General features: G+C 41.3%; 1 protein-coding gene across 1 annotated transcript in view; it reads left to right on the plus strand.

Annotated features, from left to right (window-relative positions):
- Positions 1-9,498: 9,498 nt before the first annotated feature.
- LOC136866997 (neurobeachin) overlaps positions 9,499-24,989 on the plus strand; it is a 142,173-nt gene continuing 126,682 nt past the window's right edge. The window contains exons 1-2 of the mRNA XM_067144093.2: positions 9,499-9,593; positions 23,982-24,097. Of these exons, the coding sequence (XP_067000194.1) occupies positions 9,499-9,593; positions 23,982-24,097 (211 nt within the window). The remainder of the gene's footprint in view (positions 9,594-23,981; positions 24,098-24,989) is intronic.

The raw sequence follows: 24,989 nt of genomic DNA on the forward strand, positions 1-24,989 counted from the left end.
AGAAGAGGAAGAAGTTTTATCATCTGTGGGGATTAAGAAACCGCTGAAGAGAGACAAGCGATATTAATGCTCTTTGATGGAGTTCGGGGAGGAATAGGAACATGAACTGCGTGTAGTGCGGGCAGCTGACTCGTGAGCAAGAAGAGGCGAACCGGGGAGATTAAAACTGTCGTGCTCATCAATAAATTCCGCGGCCTGCTTCATTGATCCGGCAACCGTGGGCGGGAGGGGGATTTGTTAGTCCTGTGGGATTCCTCCGGGAGAGAGGAAAGGAAGGGGAGCGTCCGGAGCCAACCCGGAGCTAGGGTAGACCGACCAATGAGAGAGCGCCACGTATTGGGGGGCCCGGAGACGCAGCACGCAGGACAGACTCCGGGAACTAGGGGAGGGCTATTCTTGACTCATAGGCTTATACTGCTTGTTTTTTCGGATGAACATATAAATTAATCATCTTGTGGTATGTCATGACTTACAAACTCATAAGTGACGGCAAACATTTTTCATAGATTGCTTAAATTTATAGCAGTCCATTTGGATAAAATGATTTGAAACCGCAGTCTTTCGGACTGCCTAATTACAAAACCTGAGTGCAGAGTTCAGTTGATTTAAAAATAGAGTTTAATATAAGTCTGTAATAATAATAATAATAATAATAATAATAATAATAATAATAATAATAATAATAATAATAATAATAATAATAATAATAATAATAATAATCACACCTTTACCGGGCGAGTTGGCCGTGCTCGTAGAGGCGCGCGGCTGTGAGCTTGCATCCGGGAGATAGTAGGTTCGAATCCCACTGTCGGCAGCCCTGAAGATGGTTTTCCGTGGTTTCCCATTTTCACACCAGGCAAATGCTGGGGCTGTACCTTAATTAAGGCCACGGCCGCTTCCTTCCAACTCCTAGGCCTATCCTATCTCATCGTCGCCATAAGACCTATCTGTGTCGGTGCGACGTAAAGCCCCTAGCAAAAAATAAATAAATAAATAAATAAATAATCACACCTTTAACGTGGGAGCATGATTAGTGTAGTTAAAAGTAGTATGCAGCCTATGAGTCAAGAACAGCTGCTGACTTTCCACGCGGAGGGTCGAGGGTCGAACCTAAGTGGATACCATGATGGAATATTCACATGAAAAATAAGGGGATATCAGAAATGGCATCTGGGCTTGAACTGTCGGTTAAAAAGAAAATGGAGCTAGGATAATTCCAGGGATCTGAGAAATAACTGGAGTAAGATCCTTCCTCTTCTGGTTCCGTCTCCTCACTGAAGGTTGACGACCATCATGAAATGAAAATGAAAAATCCACAGCCATTTTCCAATAATTCGACCGGATTAGGAATGGAATGAATGAAGGAAGGAAGCACCCATCTAGCGGCGAGGTTTAGCGTGGTTTAACGTCGCACAAACTGTCGGTGGGACGGCGATAGGGGAGGAAAGGCTAGGGCTGGGCCGTGGCTTTAAATGAGGTTGTGCCTGGTGTGAAAATGGCAAACCACAGCAAAGTATCTTCAAGGCTGCCGATAGCAGGGTTAGGATCCAGCAACATCTCCCGATTTTGCCGGTTGCCGAAGCCTGTCGCACTCCTCTCGGGCAATCATTAATGACTGACGATGAAATGAAATGTTATCGGAGAGTGTTGCTGGAATGAACGATGGCATGGAAAAGCGGACTACCCGTCCCGCCTCCGCTTTGTCCAACATGTGGAGCGAGCGAGATTTGAACCACGGAACCCAGCGGTGGAAGGCCGGCGCGCGACCGCCTGAGCCACGGAGGCTCTACCATCATGAAGTAACCCGTCCTGTTTTTGTTTCTCGTATCAGAGTTTCCATATCGTGGATATCGAACCTCTGCTGGAGGTTCCACGTGCAGGATAATCTCCACCCCCGCACGTACACTTTTCCCTTGTATGCTCAGTTATACCAGGCAGGCTACTTGTCATTTCGGAAGATGTGACTGAAATAGACTGCTTCCTTTCGTTTTGCGAGGGTTAAGACTTTACATGATTTCCGGGCACGGTAGAGTACCTCCTCGTTGGTAACGTGGTTTACCCATGAGATCTAAAACGTTGTGCGACACATCGACATTCAAAGGCTTGCAGTCATTGTGTGTGTCCATCTTTCGACATTGAAAAGCATATAATGGCACTTCATGAAGAGTTTCGAATCGGTCATTTAATTATTATGTTTTTTGGGGTGGGGGTGGTAGAATAACACCCACGGTATCCCATGCCTGTCGTAAGAAGCGACTAAAAGGGCATCAGGGGATTTCAGCGTGGGAGCACAGATTGGTGACCACGAGGCCCTTAGCTGAGTCCTGACATTTTTTCCCCACTTGTGCCAGGCTCCTCACTTTCATCTATCCTATCCGACCTCTCTTAGTCAACTCTTGCTCTTTTCCGACCCCAACGGTATTAGGTGTCGAGGCCTAGGGAGTCTTATAATCACGCCCTCCGAGGCCCTAGTCCTTCTTAGGCCGATACCTTCATTTTTTGAAGTGTGGGATCGCTTCCATTTTTTCTCCCCGATTAGTGTTATATAGAGGATGGTTGCCTAGTTGTACTTCCTCTTAAAACAATAATCACCACCACCATCCGAAAATTTGTGTACGGTGACGCGACAAAATGTGTGACGCAAGTGTAACCATAGCAACCGTGCTGGCAATGATATAAGGTATGGATGGATTGTCAGACAATATTACCTAGCAACAATGTCTTATGGCTGGTTGCCATCTGAAATCAACAGCCGCTGATGGATGGCCGTGCTCGACAGACATATTTATGATCATTTGATTTTCGCGAAGGGAAAGGTGTTTTTTTTTCTACTTTTTTAATGTTGCACTAAATCAAATTAGTTAATATACCAACTCAAATTTAAACTCCACGACAGATGTTCGAACAATCAGGCGGAGCAATTCGCCATAATAAAAACTTTGGAATCCTTAGGAACAACATGTGTAGAGGACGATGTAGATAAAAAAGCAACTATACATACGGACAGTAGAATAACAGTTGACTCCATAGTGGATTACGATAACCATAACCACCTAGTTGAGAAAATAAGGAAAACTATAGCAACACTTAAAATAAATAATTGGAGCATACAGTTGAAATGGGTTAAGGCACATATAGGTGTACAAGGCAATGAGCTGTTGATAAACTAGCAAAGGAAGCAGTAAAATTAAACGAAATAAGTTATGAGAAATTATCCATCAACACAGTTAAAAGTAATCTCATTAGAGAGTCTATTAACGAATGGCAGCGAAAATGGGAAGAAACCTCAAAAGGTACAATTAAAAAGAAATTCTTTCCAACAGGTGAAAGTAGACTAACAACCAAAATCAACCTAACGCCAAATATGACAACAATTGTAATCGGCCTTGGAAACATCGCATCGTATCTGCACAAGCAGTCCCGAGTGTTCCTGACACAGAGGACCCCAACCAGTAGACCACTTAATATTCGAGTGTAGTGAAGTGAAAAGTGAGAGAGAAATGTTTATGAACAGTGTTAGTATAGTAGACAACTGGCTAATGCAAAAGTCTGCCCTAATCAAAAAGTATTCAAAACCATTTGAAACATTTCTGAACTCTTTAAACTTTCAAGCATTGAGGATGAGTCAAAACCAATAGCCATCACCAAATATTTATGTTAAATGCAATCAAAATTTTTCACAAAAATATGTAAGATTACTTAAGTGCATGTAGTGGGGCATGCAGAGAGTATAGTCTATATAATCCCCTGCCTCATGGCACTATAGCCCTTGAAGGGCCTTGGCCTACCAAGCGACCGCTGCTCAGCCCGAAGGCCTGCAGATTACGAGGTGTCGTGTGGTCAGCACGACGAATCCTCTCGGCCGTTATTCTTGGCTTTCTAAACCGGGGCCGCTATCTCACCGTCAGATTGCTCTTCAGTTCTAATCACGCAGGCTGAGTGCACCAGCTCTCAGGTCCAGGTAAAAATCCCTGGCCTGGCCGGGAATCGAACCCGGACCCTCCAGGTAAGAGGCAGACACATAGGCTATATAATAGGTAATAAACCATGTCGCACTATCACATCAAAGGTTTTCGGCGACATGAGGATGGGAAAGGTCCGGGATTGTGAAGCTATCTACCGTGGCCTTATTTTACAGCACCAGCATTTGCCTGGTGTGTAAATGGGGAAACCACGGAAAACCCTTTACGGTTGCCGACGGTGGGATTCGAAACCAAGTACCTGCCGAATGCAAGCTCACAGCTACGTGACCCTAACCGCACGGCCAACTCGCTCCGTATTTAATGTCTTAATTTCAGAAGCACACTTCTTGTAGTACCGTTTCTATTGTTTCCATTTTCTACATCCAGATTACAATATTGTGTTAGCCAGCATCGTAGATGCTTGAAATGGAATACCTTTTAGATTTGGTACTTTATCATTGTCTCTTCAACTACTCTCAGTTTTAAGAGTTACGAAATGACCGAGTGAGTTGGCGGTGCGGTTAGGGTCGCGCAGCTGTGGGCTTACATTCGGAAGACAGCGGGTTCGAATCCCACTGTTGGCAGCCCTGCAAATGTTTTTTCCGTGATTTTTCCATTTTTATACCAGGGAAATGGTGGGGCTGTACCAATCTTCGCCATAAGACCTATCAGTGTTGGTGCGACACAAAGCATTTTTTTTTAAGTTACAAAGTAGGACAAATCTACTGAAACGAGTCATCCTGATGTAAGAACTTTAATATATTAGCCGATAATGCCAGGATTCGACTGGCGGGATGTAGTCTTTACAGTGCACTATGTCTTCTGGTATGGGCTAGAATAAATTTGTTACTTTCATAGATTTGTCTCTGTCTTATACTTGGCTTTGACAATATGAAAGTGACCGAGGTATGAGCGATGCCAGTAATGCCATTCCTTATGCAGCCAGTCCCTGTTATGAATGGTGTGAAAATATCGCTCATAGGGTCGGTTGGTGCATGCATTTCAGTGGGCTTGGCAGACTGATATGCAATAGCAACTTCTGGCTCAGTGAGGAAAGCAACGGGAAATTACCTCACTCCTCACTTCCATAGTATGCCTCTTCAGTGACACCTAGGCTATCTGTGACAACTGTTGGTGGCTGTAGAGGGTCAAACCAGCCTTCGGGCTGAATACCCAACATACATACATCGATTCAGGTAGGAGTCGAATGTCCAGCCAGCTAGTCTACAGAGCGAGTTGATGGTACGGTTAGGGACACCCAACTATAAGGTAGCATTCGGGAGATAGTGGGTTCGAACCCCACTGTCGGCAGTCCTGAATATGGTTTTCCGTGGTTTCCAATTTTCTCACCAGGCAAAGGCCACGGCCGCTTCTTTCGCGCTCCTAGCCCTTTTCTATCCCGTCGTCACCATAAGACCTATCTGTGTCGGTGGGACGTAATGCAACTTGTAAAAAAAAAAAAAAATCTAACCAGCTAATGTTGGCACCCAGTGAAAAGACCACTTCCCTGTCAAACGTTTAGACACTGGTAGCTGACAAGAGTGCTTGGTACTAGTAAGTCTCGCAGGCATAGGCATTTCCACTTATCACCGAGCACGCTACGGGCCGAGTAGCCTGTTGACGGTCTAACATCTAGGTCATGGGCTGGGCCGAGTAGCTGTGATCTTATATTCTCGAGATGGTGGTCTCGAATCCCACCATCGGCAGCTCTGAAGATAGTTTTCCGTGAATTGTCAGTTTCACACCAGACAGCTGCAGGAGCTGTACCTTAATTAAGCACACGGCTGTTCCCCTTCCAAGTGTAGATTTTTCCTTTCCATCGTCGCCGAAGTCCATCCTCGCAGTGTAACAGTTAGCGTTGTTAGGTGCATCCTCGGGGGTTTTGGTTCGTTTCTCATTACTGCCAGAAATGTAGGAATAGTGGGAGAACTGGTGTGTGGTTAAATAAGTTCATGCAGCTCACCTCCATTTGTGGTGGTGGTGGTGGTGGTGGTGGTGGTGGTGGTGATGATGATGGGGTATCTGAAAAGAGCAGCACCGCCTCTGGACGAGGACTCTAATTTACTCCTTTTAGTCGTCGCCGGAAAGCCTGTCTGAGTTAGCGCGACATTATACCACTAGAAGAAAAATTTAAAAATCCGTATATTGGGTGACTTTTATTAAGGTATCAGGTACGTACGGTTGGAGAGAAATTAGTATATTTATTTAAAAATCTAGTTTCCTGCCACGCGTTTTCCCAGATATGTTCTACTTACGCGTTCTTCCTTAAAATTAATTTTAACATCGTGTCTGACTGCACTGGAACTTCACACAGCTGGACCAAGGGATCTCCATTCGAACCTTGAAAACCCATAGAGTATTGTGAGGAAGAGGTTTTCACTGTAATTAAATTCGGAACTACTGTATAAGTCGGATAGAGTGGTTAACCCTATGCTCGGCCGACTGCCATGCAACCCCCTTCAGAAGTGGAAGTCCTAAATGTCAAGACTTCCAGCGGGGAATGGAGATGGCGTATTTTCGGATGGACCAAAGTACACCTATAAGAACCTCTTTTACTGAATCATCTTGTCTATGGTGGTTAAATCCTTGCCTTTTCGCAGGGAACAATGCTTCGATTCCAAACGACCCGTGAAAGATTTAAATATAATGAATAGGTTTACGATAGTCCAATTTATATAACGGAGCAAACGTGTAAAATAGGCCCTACGGCAGAGCAAACATAACTGTAAATTATGTTGATTATGTTTTAGCTTAAAATTTTTCCCGGTAAGGTTCTGTCATCTAATCTAAGGTTCAGTATTGTGTGACTATTGTTAAAGAATTCTCGCTCCTATGATATCTGTGCTGCGGGTCATTATTTCACAAAAAATATTACCACAGAGCGGTTTTCTCAGGCGCAGGGACGATATATATATATTACAATTTGTTTTACTTCTCAACTAGAGAAGTCTGACCATATGGATGTGAAAGATAAAATAAATAATTAATTATTTCCCTCAAAAAATACATTCTACACTGATGATAAAGTACAAAATCTAAACTTCTTCTTCTACTACTACTTCTTCTTCTCCTCCTTCTTCGTCTTCTCCCAAAATCTCTTCATGAATTCGCTGTGTTGTTTCTTGTTTTAATTACCCTATGTACAGTATATCGTCCTTGCCCCTGCAAAAACCGCTAGTCTGTGTGAAATGTTTTAGCTTAAAATTTTGCCCGGTAAGGTTCTGTCATCTAATCTAAGGTTCAGTATTGTGTGACTATTGTTAAAGAATTCTCGCTCCTATGATATCTGTGCTGCGGGTCATTATTTCTCAAAAAATATTACCACAGAGCGGTTTTCTCAGGCGCAGGGATGATATATATATTACAATTTGTTTTACGTCGCACCGGCATATGGATAGCATTGGGGAGTACGAAGGGAGCGCCCGTGGCCTTGATTAAGGTACAGTCCCAGCGTTTTGCCTGGTGTGAAATTTGGAAACCACGGAAAACCATCTTCCGGGCTGCCGACTGTGATATTTGAACACACTATTTCTCGAATGCTAGCTGACAGCTACATGACCCCAACCGCGCAGCTACTCGATCGGTCAGAAATGTTGTAGTCTACTTAAATTTGTACTATGCATCATTAAAACGACTCTCCCCTTGCATTACATTTTTAGTTTTAAAATAATATTTTATAATGTAGATCATACAAATGATTAATTACTTATCTGGATTTTTTCGTGATCTATCCTCTTGTTGGCTATAAATATACTTCTCAACTAGAGAAGTCTGACCATATGGATGTGAAAGATAAAATAAATAATTAATTATTTCCCTCAAAAAATACATTCTACACTGATGATAAAGTACAAAATCTAAACTTATAAAATAAAAACATTACAAATTACGAAATTTAAAATTAAGGACTGAAAGACGACTAACGGTAATATAAATGAGTTGATAAAATGGTTAAAGAATCCTATTTTAGGGAATTCAAGAATATTAAAATAAGACGTAGTTTCCAATTAATTACAGGTAAGTACGCTAGTTCAGTATAAATTCCACAGTAACATAGCTTATTGGACAACTGTTACTCTTACAGTAAGTACATGAGGTTGAAGTCTGTGATGTTTCTAGCCCCGGATGTAAAAGAGCAAAAACTGAAAATCATCCGTGTCAAGCGTCGTAAACTTGTGTTGATTATTCACGAATGTTTAAGTAAATTGACCGAAGCAAGTATTTGGGTGTGATAAGACGAGAGAAAGCGGGAAAGAGGCGTTGTTATTTTAATCGTGGGGACGCTACATCTTCATTAGCGCCGTGATTAGCTGTCAGGAGGGGCAGGCACCGTGAAATGAGCTGCTGCCAGGAATGCGTGTGTGTGTCCTAAATTAAACTAGTGGGTGGCTCGTCCCATTGTCGAGTACAGTCCCTCTCGTCCAAATTAGCTACCAAACACTTTCGACAGTGCGATACTGATGTGTCGACGAAATGATCTTGGATGAAATAAAAATTAGCTCTCTCCCCCTTAGCGTATTAGTGGAATCTATCAAAATCATATAACGGTCTTTTAAAATCTAAGTTCTCGGCAGTTGGCAGCCTGTCACATTTCAGTTACGCAGGCTGCTGGCTAATACAAGGATGGGATCCAGAATCAGCGTTGCAAGAAGTGTGTTTCTGAATATAAAACATCCTGAGTGCAGTCGTGACTTCCGCTTTGAATATTTAAGAAACGCCGCACTAATACATCGAAGGTTTCCGGCGATGGAAGGAAGGGAAGGATGGATGGTCTAAGGCACAGCCCCACCATTTGCCTGGTGTGAACATGGGACACCCCGGAAAACCAACTTTAGAGCTGCCGACGGTGGGATTCGAGCCCAACTATCTCCCGAATGTAAGCTCACAGCTGCACGACCCTAACCGCACGGCCAACTCGCTCGGTTATATGAGATGAATTCTGAGAAGTGATAGAAGGATTTTATTGGGTTCGTGTTACGTGATTTAGAAATACTGTCTTCTACGTTTCTTTGATTTCGGGATAAACATCTATTTTTATATTGCTTAAGTTATTCTTGTCTACAGACGATTTATATTTATGACAGTGTGTATGAAGTAACATTTGTGTTGTTGTTTATTTTAAAGTTTAGCGAACTTTAACGGTCATCAGCTCCACGTACTTCATGCATATGTGGAATCCTTCTGGTCACTTTATCTTTTGATGAGGTGGTGACGTAAAGAATAACTTTTGTTCATTCATCATTCTTTCATCGATTCAATAGCAATAGAGCCCAGTCTAAAATACTGAGTATCGGGTAGTATGATAGAGTTCAGCTAAGGATTCCACAATTATAAGTTTCAGAAGTAGCCTGTTGTATTTTTGTGTGATTTCGGATGGAACATTGTCTTTAAATATGAATGAGTTCAAGGTGGTGCGGTCACTCATTTAATTTTACAGACTACCCCTTTAGGAAAAGCCATTTCTAAGATTCAATTTTAGTTTCTATTTCTTCTTGTAAGGTGTTAAATGATGATTTTGTTTGTTACAGCGTCCATCATGTTCGCGTTCCCGGACCAGGCCACGGTGAAGAAGGTGATCAAGGCGCTGCCTCGTGTTGGAGTAGGCATCAAGTACGGCATCCCACAGACCAGGTGAGTAGGTTGGTTCTGACTAATTGTCAGGGGTGTGAACTAAATAACTAAACAGATTGAACATAATATGTACGGTATATACAGAGGGGTCCAAAACTGATAGTCCATATCTTCTGACAAATTTGACTTGCAGGTACCACTTTTGGCACGGAGAGAGAGTAATGTTACGTGTTTGAAACGACCGCCAACAGCTTCTAAACCATTCCGATGACACCAAACTGCAGACCGAATTATAGCTGTCCGTGTATCTGGCGTAACGGCACCACATAACGCTATAATTTATCCACGTGACCGTGAGGATTTACAGGAGACCAGTAGACACAATTGTGGCGGACAGTATCCTTAATTCTAAATTGCATCTTGTCAGGCCACACAAATTTCCCTGCAAACTCCTAATCTTCGCGAACAATGTGCTCGAACCATTCACATCGTAGCGTCTTGTACGCGGACAGGTGTAATTCGGTGTGCGTTCGGTGTCATCGGCGTTGTTTAGAAGCTGCTGGTGGTGATTTCAAACGTATAATATTACTCTCCCTCAGTGACAAAAATTGTACCTGCAAGTCAAATTTGTATGAAGATCTGGACTATCGAGCAGCAAGTACATTTTTGAACATCTCTGTATAAAGTGGACGAGTTTGTGGTGAAGCTGGTTAGGCAGTCGCCTCCTGTAACCAGTGCTGCGTTTCAAACTTCAGCAGTATTGGTCGATAAGGGTAGGCTATGTAAATACGAAATCCCGTGTCAGTAGGCAACTACTAAATTTTCAGGGCAAATTATTGGCATCTCTTTAAAATGTCAGTAGTTAAAGATACATCGAACGCTTTCTTCTTCTTCTTCTTCTTCGTCTTCTTCTTCGCGTGTAAAAGTTTGTTTCTGTTTAATTGTTCTGAATTTTTATAGTTACTGTAGGCCTACATAGGCACGGTGGATTTTAGTAAAGAGACAGGGAATGTCAGCGCTCACTACAAATATCTTGTTCAGTATTTTTTATGTTTCGTTATTAGAATGCATCTATTGGAGTTCGGTCATGACGTAGAATAAATAATTCGTTTCGCTTGGTAATAGATAACGCTATTATGTTTATGATAAAAGAGGAGGATCAAAGGAGGCCGGGATCACAAACTCTTCCACAGTTGTCATGACAACTGTTCAACCAACGAGGAAACTCATGAGGCCGCTTAATGGAAACAAGTGACACAAGAAGGCCACTGTATGGAAACTCTACCCGTATTATTTGAATTACCCTGAGTGTGTGTAGGAATCATTTTAATTAATTATTATTACATATAATTTCACCACCTAGAGAATTATGAGTGTATTCCAGGGTATCCAGTATGTAATATGACACGAAAGAAAGGCATGTATGTCTATTTTGATGACATACCTAGCTGATGCTAGACCGTAAACCTACTGTGAGTAAAGCCACAAGTTATTATTATGTATTAATGTTCATTCTGGTATTTTTATATAATATGTTGGTGACATTTAGAAGTGTAGATTCCATTTTAGGTAAAGTTTGCACTCCACTAACTGTATGTATTTGTATTTCAGATGTTAATGAACAGAATATCCTCAGCTATTGAATGTCCGTAACTGCGCAATGATAGCATTAATTATTAATAATCATTTATTTAATTCATTCATTCTATGTATACCATACACTACGCAGGTGGTCTGGATTAGTTATCTGCCATTTCTGTAGACTATATAGAAAACATACACTGTTACAAAGTTGTAGGAGAAAATTAATAAATTAAATAATACTATTCTTGTGGCTGTCGCAGGATGGTGCAACCCTTCCATGGATGGTGGGCGGCGTCTGCCGCGTGAGATTCTCCGTGTAGTTTTAGTGTGGGAATGTGATCTGGGTGAGTTTGAGAGAACTGCAGCACAAAAACACAAAGAGCCAGTGAATAAAATGATTTATCGACGGTTAAAATTCTCATAGTTCGTTCGCGAATCAATCTTGGGACCCCTGGGAACAAAGGCCAACACACTACCGTTCAGAGATGGATCCGCGCAGTAAATTAAATTAAATAATCTACATACAATCTGTCTGTTTCTTAGGTCTGTTGCGGTAGGGTTAAATTGTTCAGAAGCATAGTGTTAAGCTGCGACCGAGGTATACACGTGGCCTACTTACGAGGGGAAGGTCGTGTCTAAGAATATTTTGTGTCCATCCAGATCAGGAAATGTGACGACTTTATCCGTTGCAGCTCTTCAGTGTAGCCAAGAATTCTATCAGCTGATTTTAGCTACTTGGTAGTTTTGTCGGTTAAGACGTCACTAAGTGACCTGCGTATCAGACTGTTCCATTATTATGGTCCTACTATCAAAAACCACTCATTCAATTGTAATCAATGTGTATTGTACCAGGAAGGCATAGGCCCTGGCACACCAGGTTATAAAATCTTTAATTATGAAAGAATGGCTGAGTTGTGACATAAGAAACAGCTGTCCGAGGGAATGTTCTCGTCTCTACTGCTCCGTGTGTGTGAGGGAGACAGCAAGAGAGGGGAGCAAGGTCAAGTGACGTCAGCGCCACATGTATCTCACCTCCCCATGGAAACGTCTAGAAATGATTTTTATAAATTCTAAACGACTCGACGGATAAAAACAAGACAAACACAAACATGTAGCCCGCATATCAAATGCACAATGTTAAAAATTTGAAATCAGTCCACCTAGTAATTTAAAAGATATGACGAGTAGAAGTTTGGAATGCACAACCACCCCTCTGTCGCCTGACCCAGTGAGTTCGTTTCCAGCAGAATATAAATAGGTCAACGACTCAAGGGTATAGTCAGTTGAAATCTACAACTCGATCATGGCTAGAAGTCATACTGCTTCGTCGCGCCTCGCGTGAGATGTGTAAGTCATATTCTATAACTTTGAATTTGTGCGAAATCGTAGTAAGTGAAATTTCAACCGCGTCGTGGACAAGTGAGATGTTATAAAGTTCTATCAAACCTAGTTTCGTCGTATAAGAGTTACGAATTTCTTGAATCAGTTATCTTGCGATATAGACTGTGCAGTTAGATAGAACTGAGAATACCAGTGTTTAATTTACTATTCGACAGTATTATGGACTGTGTTAATTCCCCATATATTTGAAATCTGTCGTGATCATTTACGGTGACAAGCATACTAGGAAATTGTGCGTGATACACTTAAAATTAGTGACAATTTAATTAATTTTGAGACGCATTTCTCGTGTACAATTACAACTGTAAACTATTTGAAGTACTATTCCACTCAAATATTCAGTAATTAATAGTACTGAATGTGACTAAATTTCACGTTTTTCCTTGAACATTCGATTAGTGTCATAAGAACTGACTATTAAGGACATTTTATGGTGATATTAGGTCATATGAACTCTTATTATGAGAACTCGTTCATAAAAACCACTTAAGCAGTGAATATTAGGATTCAAGAGACTGTTCTAGAGTGACATTAATTGCATTTGCCCGAGCATTTTACGGACTGTGATAGTTATTCTTATACTGAATTTCGACATAATCTGTCATGATTATAAACTGTGCTAGTTTCTCATTTCATGTCTTATAAACTGTGTGGTGAAAGACTGTGCTTTCGATTGCAGAAGCGAAACCATTTTATTACTACAGTAACTTGACTTATAGCTCGAACTGTGACATAGACTGTGCTATTCCAAGTCACGTAATTAATGCCATAATGCTAAAGTGCGAGTACACACTGTGCATTGGGACTTATTTTAGTGTGAAATACTACTCATTAATGATAATTAATAGTCCTACAACTCGCTGTATAGTGCCAATTGAACTTTCCCGTGTTTTAAGATTTCTTTTTAAAACACCGGAAATCTTGGCGAAGTGTCGTAATATCACACTACGTAGAACGTCATATCCAGCGTGGAATTATTCGTGGTGTCTTCGAGGGACATTCGTGGTATCCAGCGAGGGATTAATGGTGATATCTACGAGGGATTAAACGTGGTGTCGTCGTGGGATGAAACATGGTACGCTGCTGGTGCTGAGTTCGAGTTCAGACTGTTCGCCGCAGAAGCCCCAGTCACCAAGCTGTAGAGCTGTACTTCATTCTTATGAGCAGAACACAGGTGATATAAGTGTAGTTTACCTTTTCTTAAAAGAGTAATTAAACTTAGACAATAACTGACCTTTTAATAATGCACCCACTCAACAGTGCTACGTTGATCAAATGAAAAGTGCTTCGTAATTTTTAATCGTGTGAATTCTGCTTGTAGAAATTGTAGGATACTTCAAGTCATATTTCAATGAACTTTAGGTTTCTCTTCGAAGTTGTGTAAACTGAAATCATTTCACAATAACTAGGTGAACTGTAGGGCTTGTCATATAACAAGTGCACTATTTAACAATGTTGCGTAATTTGCTTCAATGAACTGTAGGATTTATTCTGCAAGTGATTAAAAATAATTTGAACTATAGGATTACTAAAGCAAATGTCAGTTAATAATTTTAGTAAGACTTTAGGTTTTCACCACGAGTGATGGACTTAATTTGCAATTTAAAAATATTGGTAAATCAACAAGTGGTTGAATGAAGTTCTATGATTAGAGTGTTATTTTGAATTTGAGTGTATATGAGAGATCGTAGATGAACTTTAGGGTGTATTGAGATCTTAGGAAACTGGTATTTATTTTGAACATTATTAACATCAAGTGGATGTATCGGATTACAACAGCACATACATTTCTTTGCACTCTGAAGTGATCAATTGAAAATTTAGTTCTGATGAAGGAGAAGCAGGGTGATTTGCTTGAGATAATCAATAAATATTGTCAAAAATTTTAATTACCATCTATTATTCGCTCTGCGAATTCATCCTTCTCTATACCGACTCCAATCGTAACCGCACACTACCTGAGATCCTTCCCATGCTCTGGCCCCATAACTATTCCCAGTACAGTATATACGTATATAATTTAAGTTAAAATCCTGAAAGGAAATATAACTAACTTATCCCAGTTATTTCTGGGGTCACTGCACTAGAGCCACGCAGGCTGCTTTTGGTCTTGGCCGGAGGTCCTTACTGACACCACGTGACTTTTGAGATGAAAATCTCAACACAGAATCGACTGGGATTTGAATTTCGGCTTTCCGGCTGGGAAGCTATTTTCTAGACAACTGAGCTTATCAACCACACAGCCCCCTACACCCCACCCAACTGAATGAAAGCATGTTACCAATACTATAAACCTACGAATTCCTAAACCTTAAACATTTAACATAACTTACATTTATGTGAAATACCGCGTAAATTAACTTGATATTATAAGATCCTGTTTCTAGGCTGTCTTGCAATAATCTTATGAACAATAATAGTTGTAGTGTTCGTAGTATTTTGAGAGAAAGATAATAGTTTTCTTGCTTTTGACAGTTTTAGAAAAAAATTATCGGCAGGCTGTCATTATTGTAACGGTCACAGCGTTTTGATGGCGTAGCCTTACTTACTGGAAAGACAGAATGGTTTAGGAATAAGACTGAACTAAGACAGGGGAGTGTGCTGTCACCTCTTTTGTTTATTATGGTCATGGACGAAATTGTAAAGGAAACAAAGGAACCCTATGGAGATAAAGAGACGAAGATACTGCTATTTACGGATGATGTTGTGATCTGGGGAAAGAACATCAAAAGAAGTGCAACGACAACTAGATGTACTGAACAAAAAAATGGAGAAGTATGGCATGAAAATCAGTACAGAGAAAAAGCAAGACTATGGTGATGTCGAGAGGGGAAAGGCAAGGAAAAGGCACTGTGAAAATTGGAAGTCAGAGTCTGGAAATATTGTGGACAGCTTTAAATACCTAGGATGTGAATTAATGCACATGGACATGGAGACCAGCAGGAGGGTACAGCGGAGCAGTGCATTCCACCAAAGTGTAAGAAAACTTGTTTGAAGCAAAGAAGTACCAAGGAAAAGTAAAGAGATAATGTACAAAATGTACTATGTACCCATACTGACTTAAGCACCTGAGACTTGGACTGACTAGCAAGCAAGAGAGTAGAATTCAAGCCAGTGAGATGAAATTCCTAAGAAGTATGATAGGAAAGACAAGGAAAGGCAGAGTGAGAAATGAAAAGGAAATTGGGATAGGAAAGCTAAATGAGACAGTTGAAAAGAATAAACTAAGGTAGTTCGAGCATGTAAAGAGGATGGAGGAGAATAAAATTCCAAGGCAAATGCTGGAGGCAAAGTAGTGATGGTCAACGCTCTCGCTCGATACTCTCGAGACTGACGTCACGGATCTCGAGACTCTCGCGAGAATCTCGAGACCGATTCTGCTGTGTTGCAGTCTGTGCCACGTCCCAGTAACTACGAGTGTAAACGTTATAGTGTACCATAAGTAGTGTTTGCGTGAAATAACGTTTTCATATGGAAACGTGTGAGCCGTTAAATTTTGTCAAAAGCCTGGAAAAGTACATGTTCAGCAGTGGCCCCCTAATACCATATTGTACCATTAACGAAAGTGAAAACAGAATGTCAGTATCTTAAACTGTTCAAGACTTATTTGAGATGGACATCTTAGCGGAATAATCCTGTATAATTTGTGAATAACTGCAGATAGGATGTATGCCTACCCGGATACTAGAGGCGCGCATTATTCGAACTTGAGACGGGACAAGATGTGCGTAGCTGCATATGCAACCACCACTACACATGAGTGGAACGTGTAATCTAAAATGCACGATTTGCTCCAATTCTTTCGACAGGGGTAATGGGCAACGCTCTCGAGACCGTTTCTTCTGTGCTGCGAGCTGTGCGACGTCCCAGTAACTACGACCGTAGGTTTGATAGTACATCATCAGCAGTTCTCATTTGGAAACGTGTGTGCCGATAAATTTTGTCAAAAGGCTGGAAAAGTACTGCATGTTTAACTATGAGCCCCTTAATACCATAAACGAAAGTGATAACAGAATGCCAGTGTATTAAATGCGTCAAGAGTTATTTCAGGTGGACATATTAGCTGAATAATCCTTACATTATAATTTCTTAATAACTGTAGACAGGACGTACACCTGCCTGGATACCTCGCAATGGTTGTCGGTAGGGTAGCTTCTTGTGGTGCAGACCAAGCCGGAGGTATTCTGTGACAATTGGTGGTGGTGGTGATTATGTTTAAGAGGAAGTACAACTAGGCAACCATCCTATATACAGCACAAATCAGAGAGAAAAAATGGAAGGGATCCGACACTTCGAAAAATGAAGGTGTCGGACAAAGGAAGATAAGGGCCACGAAAAACGCCGTAGGCCTTAGGCTTCAAGTGCTGTAATACCGTCGGGGTCGGAAAAGAACAAGAGTTGACCGAGGGAGGTCGGACAGGATATATGAAAGTGAGGAGCCTGGCACAAGTGGAAGCAATATCATGACTCAGCTTAAGGCCCCGTGGTCGCCAATCCACTTTCCCAAGTTAAAAGCCTCTTTTAGTCGCCTCTTGCGACAGGCAGGGGATACCGTGGGTATTATTATACCGCCCCCACCCACAGTTTTTTTTTGTGACGATTCCCCTTCATAGATATTATGCGTTTTTAAGCAGTAACGGCGATTGGGAATTAGTAGTGAGGGGGCAAAAACTGCACAGACAACAATAAGTACCCGGGATTGTGGGATAATGCGATGGGGAGGTTCACATAAAAGTGAAAAAAATCTACAAAATGGAAAGTTCTGAAGCTCTCTGAGCTAATTTCGACAGAAAGGTGACAGTTTACGAACTTAAGTGCGGTAATAAGAGTTATTTTGAGATTTTGATTCAATACTATACAATAAAACTGTCATCAAAGGAACAGTTACACATGTATTTCAATTTAATAGAAATAAGGCTTGATAAAACAATTAAAATCATTTATTAATGGGCCACATACTAAGAACAGATACTAAAGAGACTGTCAGACTGACGAATGCGCACGGCAAGTGGGTGAATCATACCTCACTGTCCATAACTTTGGCAAATAAAAGACTGCTACCCTTCCTCACAGCACATGCAAATGTAAAGTCTTCACTACTTGCTGTGGCGCTATGTAAATCAGTTAGGCGCGACAAACGACTTTTTGTGCGCATTTCCGCCAAAACGTGTGTAATAATTTAAGAAAATAGGGTAAGAGTTGAAAATACAACAGGGCTGGAATAACTTGCTTTAAAAAAACAATTACCAGTTTCAGCCGGCTAAAATTGAATACAAATGCAACTGCCTCCACCCCTATCGCCTCTACTGTTCTTAAGTGCCGGTTCATCCCAGAAGTATTTCTGCTGGCGTATTTTACTCCTTTTGAATAAACAACACAGCTGCCTATGCTATGTGGTATCTCTTCAAAATAACGTACATCCATGACTTACGTTGCCTTTCGGACATCGTCTTAAAGTTGTCGCGTACAATTAGACACAATTACTCATTGCACCGTCATGTACCGAAGTACCTAATTATGACGCGAATACTCTATGGCACTGTAAGGAATTATTTCCTTCGTCCCCAAAATATCGGTAAAAACAAACAGTGAATGAATGAATGAATGAATGAATGCATGAATGAATGAATGAATTGAATGTGGGGTCTAATGACAATGTACACCTACCTGTCAAAAGAACTGGAGAAAACTCAGGCATTTTAGATTACACGTTCGACTCATGCGTAATGGTGGTTGCATATACAGCAAAGCGCAACTTGTCCCGTCTCGAGTTAGAATAATGCACGTTTCTAGTATCCAGGTAGGGGTACATACAGTAGCAGTCAGTTTTTGTACTTAGCCAGCTCATTCGTGTACTCACTGCTGCATACAATGCCAGAATGCTTATCCTTTATAATTATGTTATACTGCGTCGAAACAGACCTCGGTAGAAATGAAACAAATGAACGCCTTAGTCGTTTTTGACACGTATTGACGCCATGGAGAAGTCCCGTGGTTGGCTATTCGCATACTCGGCACATACAGCAATAAGCTTAGGCTACCTGTAGGCCTACGACACGCTGCTCGCCACACAAGGTGGGGACAATGCTCCCGAAATCTCTCGAAATTTCTCGCGAGAAATAGTGTCTGCGCTAGTCTCGAGAAATTTCGACAAATCTCGAGACTTCGTCTCAGACTGCCCATCACTAAGGCAAGTGCGAGGGCAAGAGAGCAAGAGGAAGACCTATAACAAGGTGGATTGAATCAGTGAAGAGCGGCATACGAAGACGAAATTTAGACTGGGACAAGATTGTGGAAGGAAAGAGAACGATGGAGAAGTGCCATAAATAGCCCGACCCGGCAGGAGTTGGATAAGGGGAAATGATGATGATGATGATGATGATGATGATGACTTATTAGAAATAAAAGAAAATATTATGTGGATATTACATTATATTCAATAGAACGTGGTACACATGGAATGTGGGTCATAACTCGGTGTACTATGGGTCTGTGATATGAGAAATAAGATACATTATTTAATAGTTCGGAAGTAATATTACGAGTAAAAGTGAGATCACTAAATGAATTGCCCACTGAGCTGGGATAGTTGCTCGGCACAACATTCAAATTAAAGTGATGTTTGAAAAAACTGTTATGACCGAGCTCGATAGCTGCAGTCGCTTAAGTGCGGCCAGTATCCAGTATTCGGGAGATAGTGGGTTCGAGCCCACTGTCAACAGCCCTGAAGATGGTTTTCCGTGGTTTCCCATTTTCACACCAGGCAAATGGTGGGGCTGTACCTTAATTAAGGTCACGGCCGCTTCCTTCCTACTCTTAGTCCTTTCCTGTCCCATCCTCGCCGTAAGAAGTATCTGTGTCGATACGACGTAAAGCAAGTTGTAAAAAAAAAAGTCAAATGGCTTTTCATTTCTTTGGAGGTCTATATTACAGTAAAATAGGCCACCTTGATGATTGGCACAACTACCTCCAGCTGAGCGTGGGAGTCAACACAACGCCATCTTATAACGCAGTATGCGTGTGACGTCCCATATTTAGCACAAATTTGCCTTACTTTGAAGCGCTATTTAATGAAAACTACGTGTCAGATGTTTTCAATTATTTTTTGAAGTGGTGGCCTCGTCTTTTATCTGTCAATTACCGAGCTCGATAGCTGCAGTCGCTTAAGTGAGGCCATTATCCAGTATTCGAGAGATAGTGGGTTCGAACCCCACTGTCGGCATCCCTGAAGATGGTGTTCCGTGGTTTCCCATTTTCACACCAGGCAAATGCTGGGGCTGTACCTTAACTAAGGCCACGGACGCTTCCTTCACATTCCTAGGCCTTTCCAGTCCCATCGTCGTCATGAGACATATCTGTGTCAGTGCGATGTAAAACAAATAGAAAAAAAAATCTGTCAATTGAGACATTAAATATTCTCGGTGATATACGCGTTCTACCAGAACACTAAAAGCGTCTTAAAACATTTCCTTCCATGTACCCGTTGTCGAGGAACGATAGTCTACGTTAAAAATAAACTGAACGTAAAACACTTGAACAAGAATATTTCATTAGGTTGCAATATGTGCATTATTGTCTGTAAAAAAAAAAAAGAAGAAAAAAATGAAATGCCGTATGGCTTTAAGTGCCGGGAGTGTCCGAGGACAAGTTCGGCTCGCCAGGTGCAGGTCTTTTGATTTGATGCCCGTAAGCGACCTGCGCGTCGTGATGAGGATGAAGTGATGATGAAGACAATATATACACCCAGCCCCTGTGTCAGCGAAATTAACCAGTGATGGATAAAATTCCCGACCCTACCGGGATTCGAACCTGGAACCCCTATGGCCAAAGGTCAGCACGCTAACCATTTAGCCATGGAGCCGGACATTATCCTCTGTATGTTCGTAATTTGAAATCTCCTACTTTAATAGTTAGCTCATAAATATATCTATATATTAAATGAGTTTACGGTACTAGAAACAGCGTTGGCAAATCCGTCCGTCCGTTCTACTGGACCACTTTGCTTCATTTTCATTTTATTCTCTCCGGAATCATCTTCCGGTGAATCATGAGACATTGATAAGTGTCTAAGTTCAGCCGACTTTGAGTAATTATAAATCAAGTCATTAAATTATCACTCCAGTAATTGCAGGGGAAGGCTTACCCTAACCCGCAATACATTCTGTATGCTCTACTTAGCAGGTTACTAAGCGACTAACACTTTAATTAATATTCTAATCCTTAGTAATGCTCATTGCATGCAGCCATGTTTGAATACTACCTGTCCAGCCAGAGAGTATACACTTCCTCTGATCACTGAAGAATACTATTTTCTGCTAAATCCTCTGATTATGTAACCTTTCCCAGCTTCCAAATATATTCAACAGATATTAGATATTACCTGGGAACACCTATCAAAGGCTAGCTACATTAGAAAGATTGAAGGCCATGTATCTTAGAAAACTTTTCTGTCTGGCAAAAACTGCTCCTTCTAGACCAACCTATGAGCTCACAAGACAGCCATTCTATTTAGGACTGCGATTAAAAATACCATTACCTTCTACCACACACCAAGCTTTACATCAAGAACTGCAGGATAAAAAAAGGGGCAAATATAAGGATAGATTTTTGCCAAACAGATGGCATGATGACGTGAGAATGGATGAATTCCGACTACGAACTGCGGAATACCATAACGCACTTCATAAAACTAACTCAGCAAACTATAGAAGTCATGTGTGTGCAGCGTAATGGAACAATAGAGGATGTCTAAGAGCAAGCAGACAAGTCTAACCATATTGAACAGGGTTCAAGGACAGTGCCTGCTTGCTAAGATGTTTGAGTGTGAGGAGAAAGTGAATGGACAAGTGTTGCTGACACTAAGGATGGGGGCAGGTCATGTACCCCCCTAGAGTGCCGATATGTTTTAATTTTAATGTTTTTTCTTTTTTTTTACTTTCCGAAAGGCATTTATATATATATATGCATGTTGCCGTTCTGCCAAGGTCTCCGATAAGGAGCGAATCATTTCTCTTTTTTAGCAGTTCTATGTACTGTATATTGGGTTAGATGTAAATTAGGAATCATATTTAGTAGGACGGGGTGAGAGGAATCGTATATTTGTTTTTTTATGGATATGGTGAACATGTATCTGGGCGATGTTCAGTGATCAATAAATAAAACGCACTTCATAAAACTATTAAAAAGGTCAGGTAAACCAATACGACTACGACAGTCATATCAAGACGAGTTATTTGACCTGCGGAGCATCACGGGTCCTCTAGTAGGGTAATTCCGGTAGAGTTGCCGCACTTTTTATGTCTTTTGTTATATCTCGGTATATTTACTTTAAAAATTGTTGCAAATTCATCGAGCATAATTTGAAAACATGTGCATTTGATCAGGGATGAACAAAATATTGGCAATTGAAAGTAAATGGGAGAAAGGAGTGAACAAAGGAATTGTTGCATCTGCGGCGTCTCTCCCTGGATCCCGGTATAGATGCCGACTTTGCTCAGGAGAGATGCCGCGAGTAAAATAATTAATGACAAAATCAAATTTAAGCCAATTTCTTCAACTTTAATATAACCGAACACTAGAACGTACTACAAGACAATTATATCCACATAATATAATCATTCAATGGAAAAAATCTATCTGATAATTTACAACATTAAAATCATATTTTAATTTCGATTTACTATAAATGTGCATGTGCAATGGATTCTTCACTGTGTTATATAAAACCCCACGGCACTTAACACCCTTGAAATGGCTCTGGCCTGCACAGCGACCGCTGCTCAGCCCGAAGGCCAACTATCAGGGAGAGACGCCGCACCCTCCTGTTTTCATACCTCAAGGCTATCATGGCCCAAAATTAGCTTACTCTCAACTACAGTTATGTTTCTGACGTCTGATGTACTAAAAACGTCTGATTTAAGCATTTGAAGCCAACTTAATATACAATAATTAACACACGCAAAAACTTTGTCAGGAGGAAACATGTACTCGCCTCATGATATCGGCTATAATTGGTGTAATATACGAGCAAATTTCGTCACACTCACAGACTGAAAAACCACACATATTGCCATCTAGCTGTAACGATGGGAACCTTTAGCTACAGTGTATGCGGCATCTCTACCGGGGCGGCATCTGTCCCGGATTTACCTTATTTTGTTAAAAGTGTAAGGCTTACAAATTCGTTCATTTATAATGTTGGCAGCGGTAAGGAATGTTTTATGTCAGGACTTAAACTACTGTATATCGAGCGGTGTGGCCGCACGTGTTAATGCACTATGGCTATGGAGCCAAGCTATTCGGGAGGCGAGTGGGTTCGAAGCCCACCGTCGGCTCTTCTGAGAATGGTTTTATGTGGTTTCCCATTTTCACTTCGAGGCAAATGCCGGGACAGTTCTTATTCATAGGCCACAGCCGAGTCCTTCCTCTTCCTTACCCGGTTTCGCTCACCATCACTCATGTCATCTTCATTAGCTCCTCAAGTGAGGATGGTGACAGGAAGGACATCCGGTCGTAAAATCATACCATATGTCCGGATCCATAGCTAAATGGTTAGCGTGCTGGCCTTTGGTCACAGGGGTCCCGGGTTCGATTCCCGGCAGGGTCGGGAATTTTAACCATCATTGGTTAATTTAGATGGCTCGAGAGCTCGGTGTGTGTGTTGTTTTCATCATCATTTCATCCTACTCATGACGCGCAGGTCGCCTACGGGTATCAAATTAAAAGACCTGCACCTGGCGAGCCGAACATGTCCTCGGACACTCCCGGCACATCCGCCATTTCATTTCATCATACGATATGATTTTATCTCACCTCATCCGCGACCTCGTATCAAGAAACGCGACTAAGAGGTTGAGATATACAGTAATTTGACCACTGTGTCTTGTAATTTCTTTTTCTGTTTTTACAATTTGCTTTACGTCGCACCGACACAGATACGTCTTACGGCTACGATGGGATAGGCAAGGGCTAGGAGTAGGAAGGAAGCGACCGTGGCCTCACTTAAAGTTCAGCTCCATCATTTTGCCTGGTGTGAAAATGCGAACCCACAGAAAACTATCTTCAGGACTGCCGACAGTCAGGTTCGAACTCGCTATCGCCCGAATGCAAGCTGATAGCGACGTGATCCAAACCGCACAGCCACTTGCTCGGTTGTCTTGTAAAGTGAGCTTTATTGTCTGTGTGCAGACATTCTCATTGCAATTTACATTTGAATCTGTGGTTCTGATAGTGGAGCATGATATTGGAACTGATCCGTTGGTCACTTACCACCACCTTAAGATCCTGGAGGTATGTTTATTACAGCTGTCTACGTTTTATGTGCTGCTCACTAACAGAACACTAATCAGATTTTAGCTCTTGGTCATAAACATGTAATCATGATGTTAATTTTGTCATTTGACTTTACTGTACTCTCAGTAAGTTGTGAAGCTCTGATGTGGACTGCTGACAACTATGTTCCAGGAGAGCCTCCATGATGTCACCTCGACAGCTCATGAGGAACTCCAACATGACCCAAAAGTGGCAGCGTCGAGAGATCTCCAACTTCGAGTACCTCATGTTCCTCAACACCATAGCGGGTGAGTACAACAGGTCGCTCGCGTGACACAGTTTGCTTTGATGGGAGGTAATTTTTTTTTTTGCCATATCTGTCTCATCGATTCCAAAACCAGAGAGGACTAACTTGTTACTCGATGAAGTTCAGTGTTTAAGTTGAGAGGCATATCATTCTACATTCTTGAATTCAGCTGGCGGCCCCCTTTGGTAAGCCCAGATTTTTAAAACCCATCCATCCTACTGTTGCAATATTTTCTTTGCTCAGAAACAAGTTTTTAATTATATAGAATAAATGAAATGATTTCAGAATTCAGAATTGTAACTAACTATTGTTCTCAAAAACTGTAAAGTAGATGAGACAAGACTTTGAACTGAAATATATAAAATAACCGTGTGTCAACAAAAGTGACAGTATCAAGCTGCTGCTTTAAATTCAAAGTGTTGACCTGAAGATAATTAATTGTTTCAATTCACATTGACCTGATGTTTTATAAACCACAAATTGCCTTTAGAAATTGAACTGTGCTTCACTCAAAAACTAAACTGGAAGATATTTTGAGAATGGACACAAGAAGCATACCGTAACAAATCCTACTATATGAGCTTACTTCGAAAATATCTATTAGGTGTATAATGAAAAAATTGACGGAGATCGTAACGGACCATATTAGCTTAACGATGATTATTACGATAATGAATTCAAATTCACTCTTTCCACTTTTAGCGGCCATTTACAAAGATCTTTCAATCTCCCACCGAGCTCGATAGCTGCAGTCGCTTAAGTGCGGCCAGTATCCAGTAATCGGGAGATAGTGGATTCGAATCTCACTGTCGGCAGCCATGAAGATGGATTTCCGTGGTTTCCCATTTTCCACACCAGGAAAATGTTGGGGCTGTACCTTAATTAAGGCCACG

Source organism: Anabrus simplex, chromosome 3, assembly GCF_040414725.1.
Source record: "Anabrus simplex isolate iqAnaSimp1 chromosome 3, ASM4041472v1, whole genome shotgun sequence".
In the NCBI taxonomy this organism is placed as follows: Eukaryota; Metazoa; Arthropoda; class Insecta; order Orthoptera; family Tettigoniidae; genus Anabrus; species Anabrus simplex.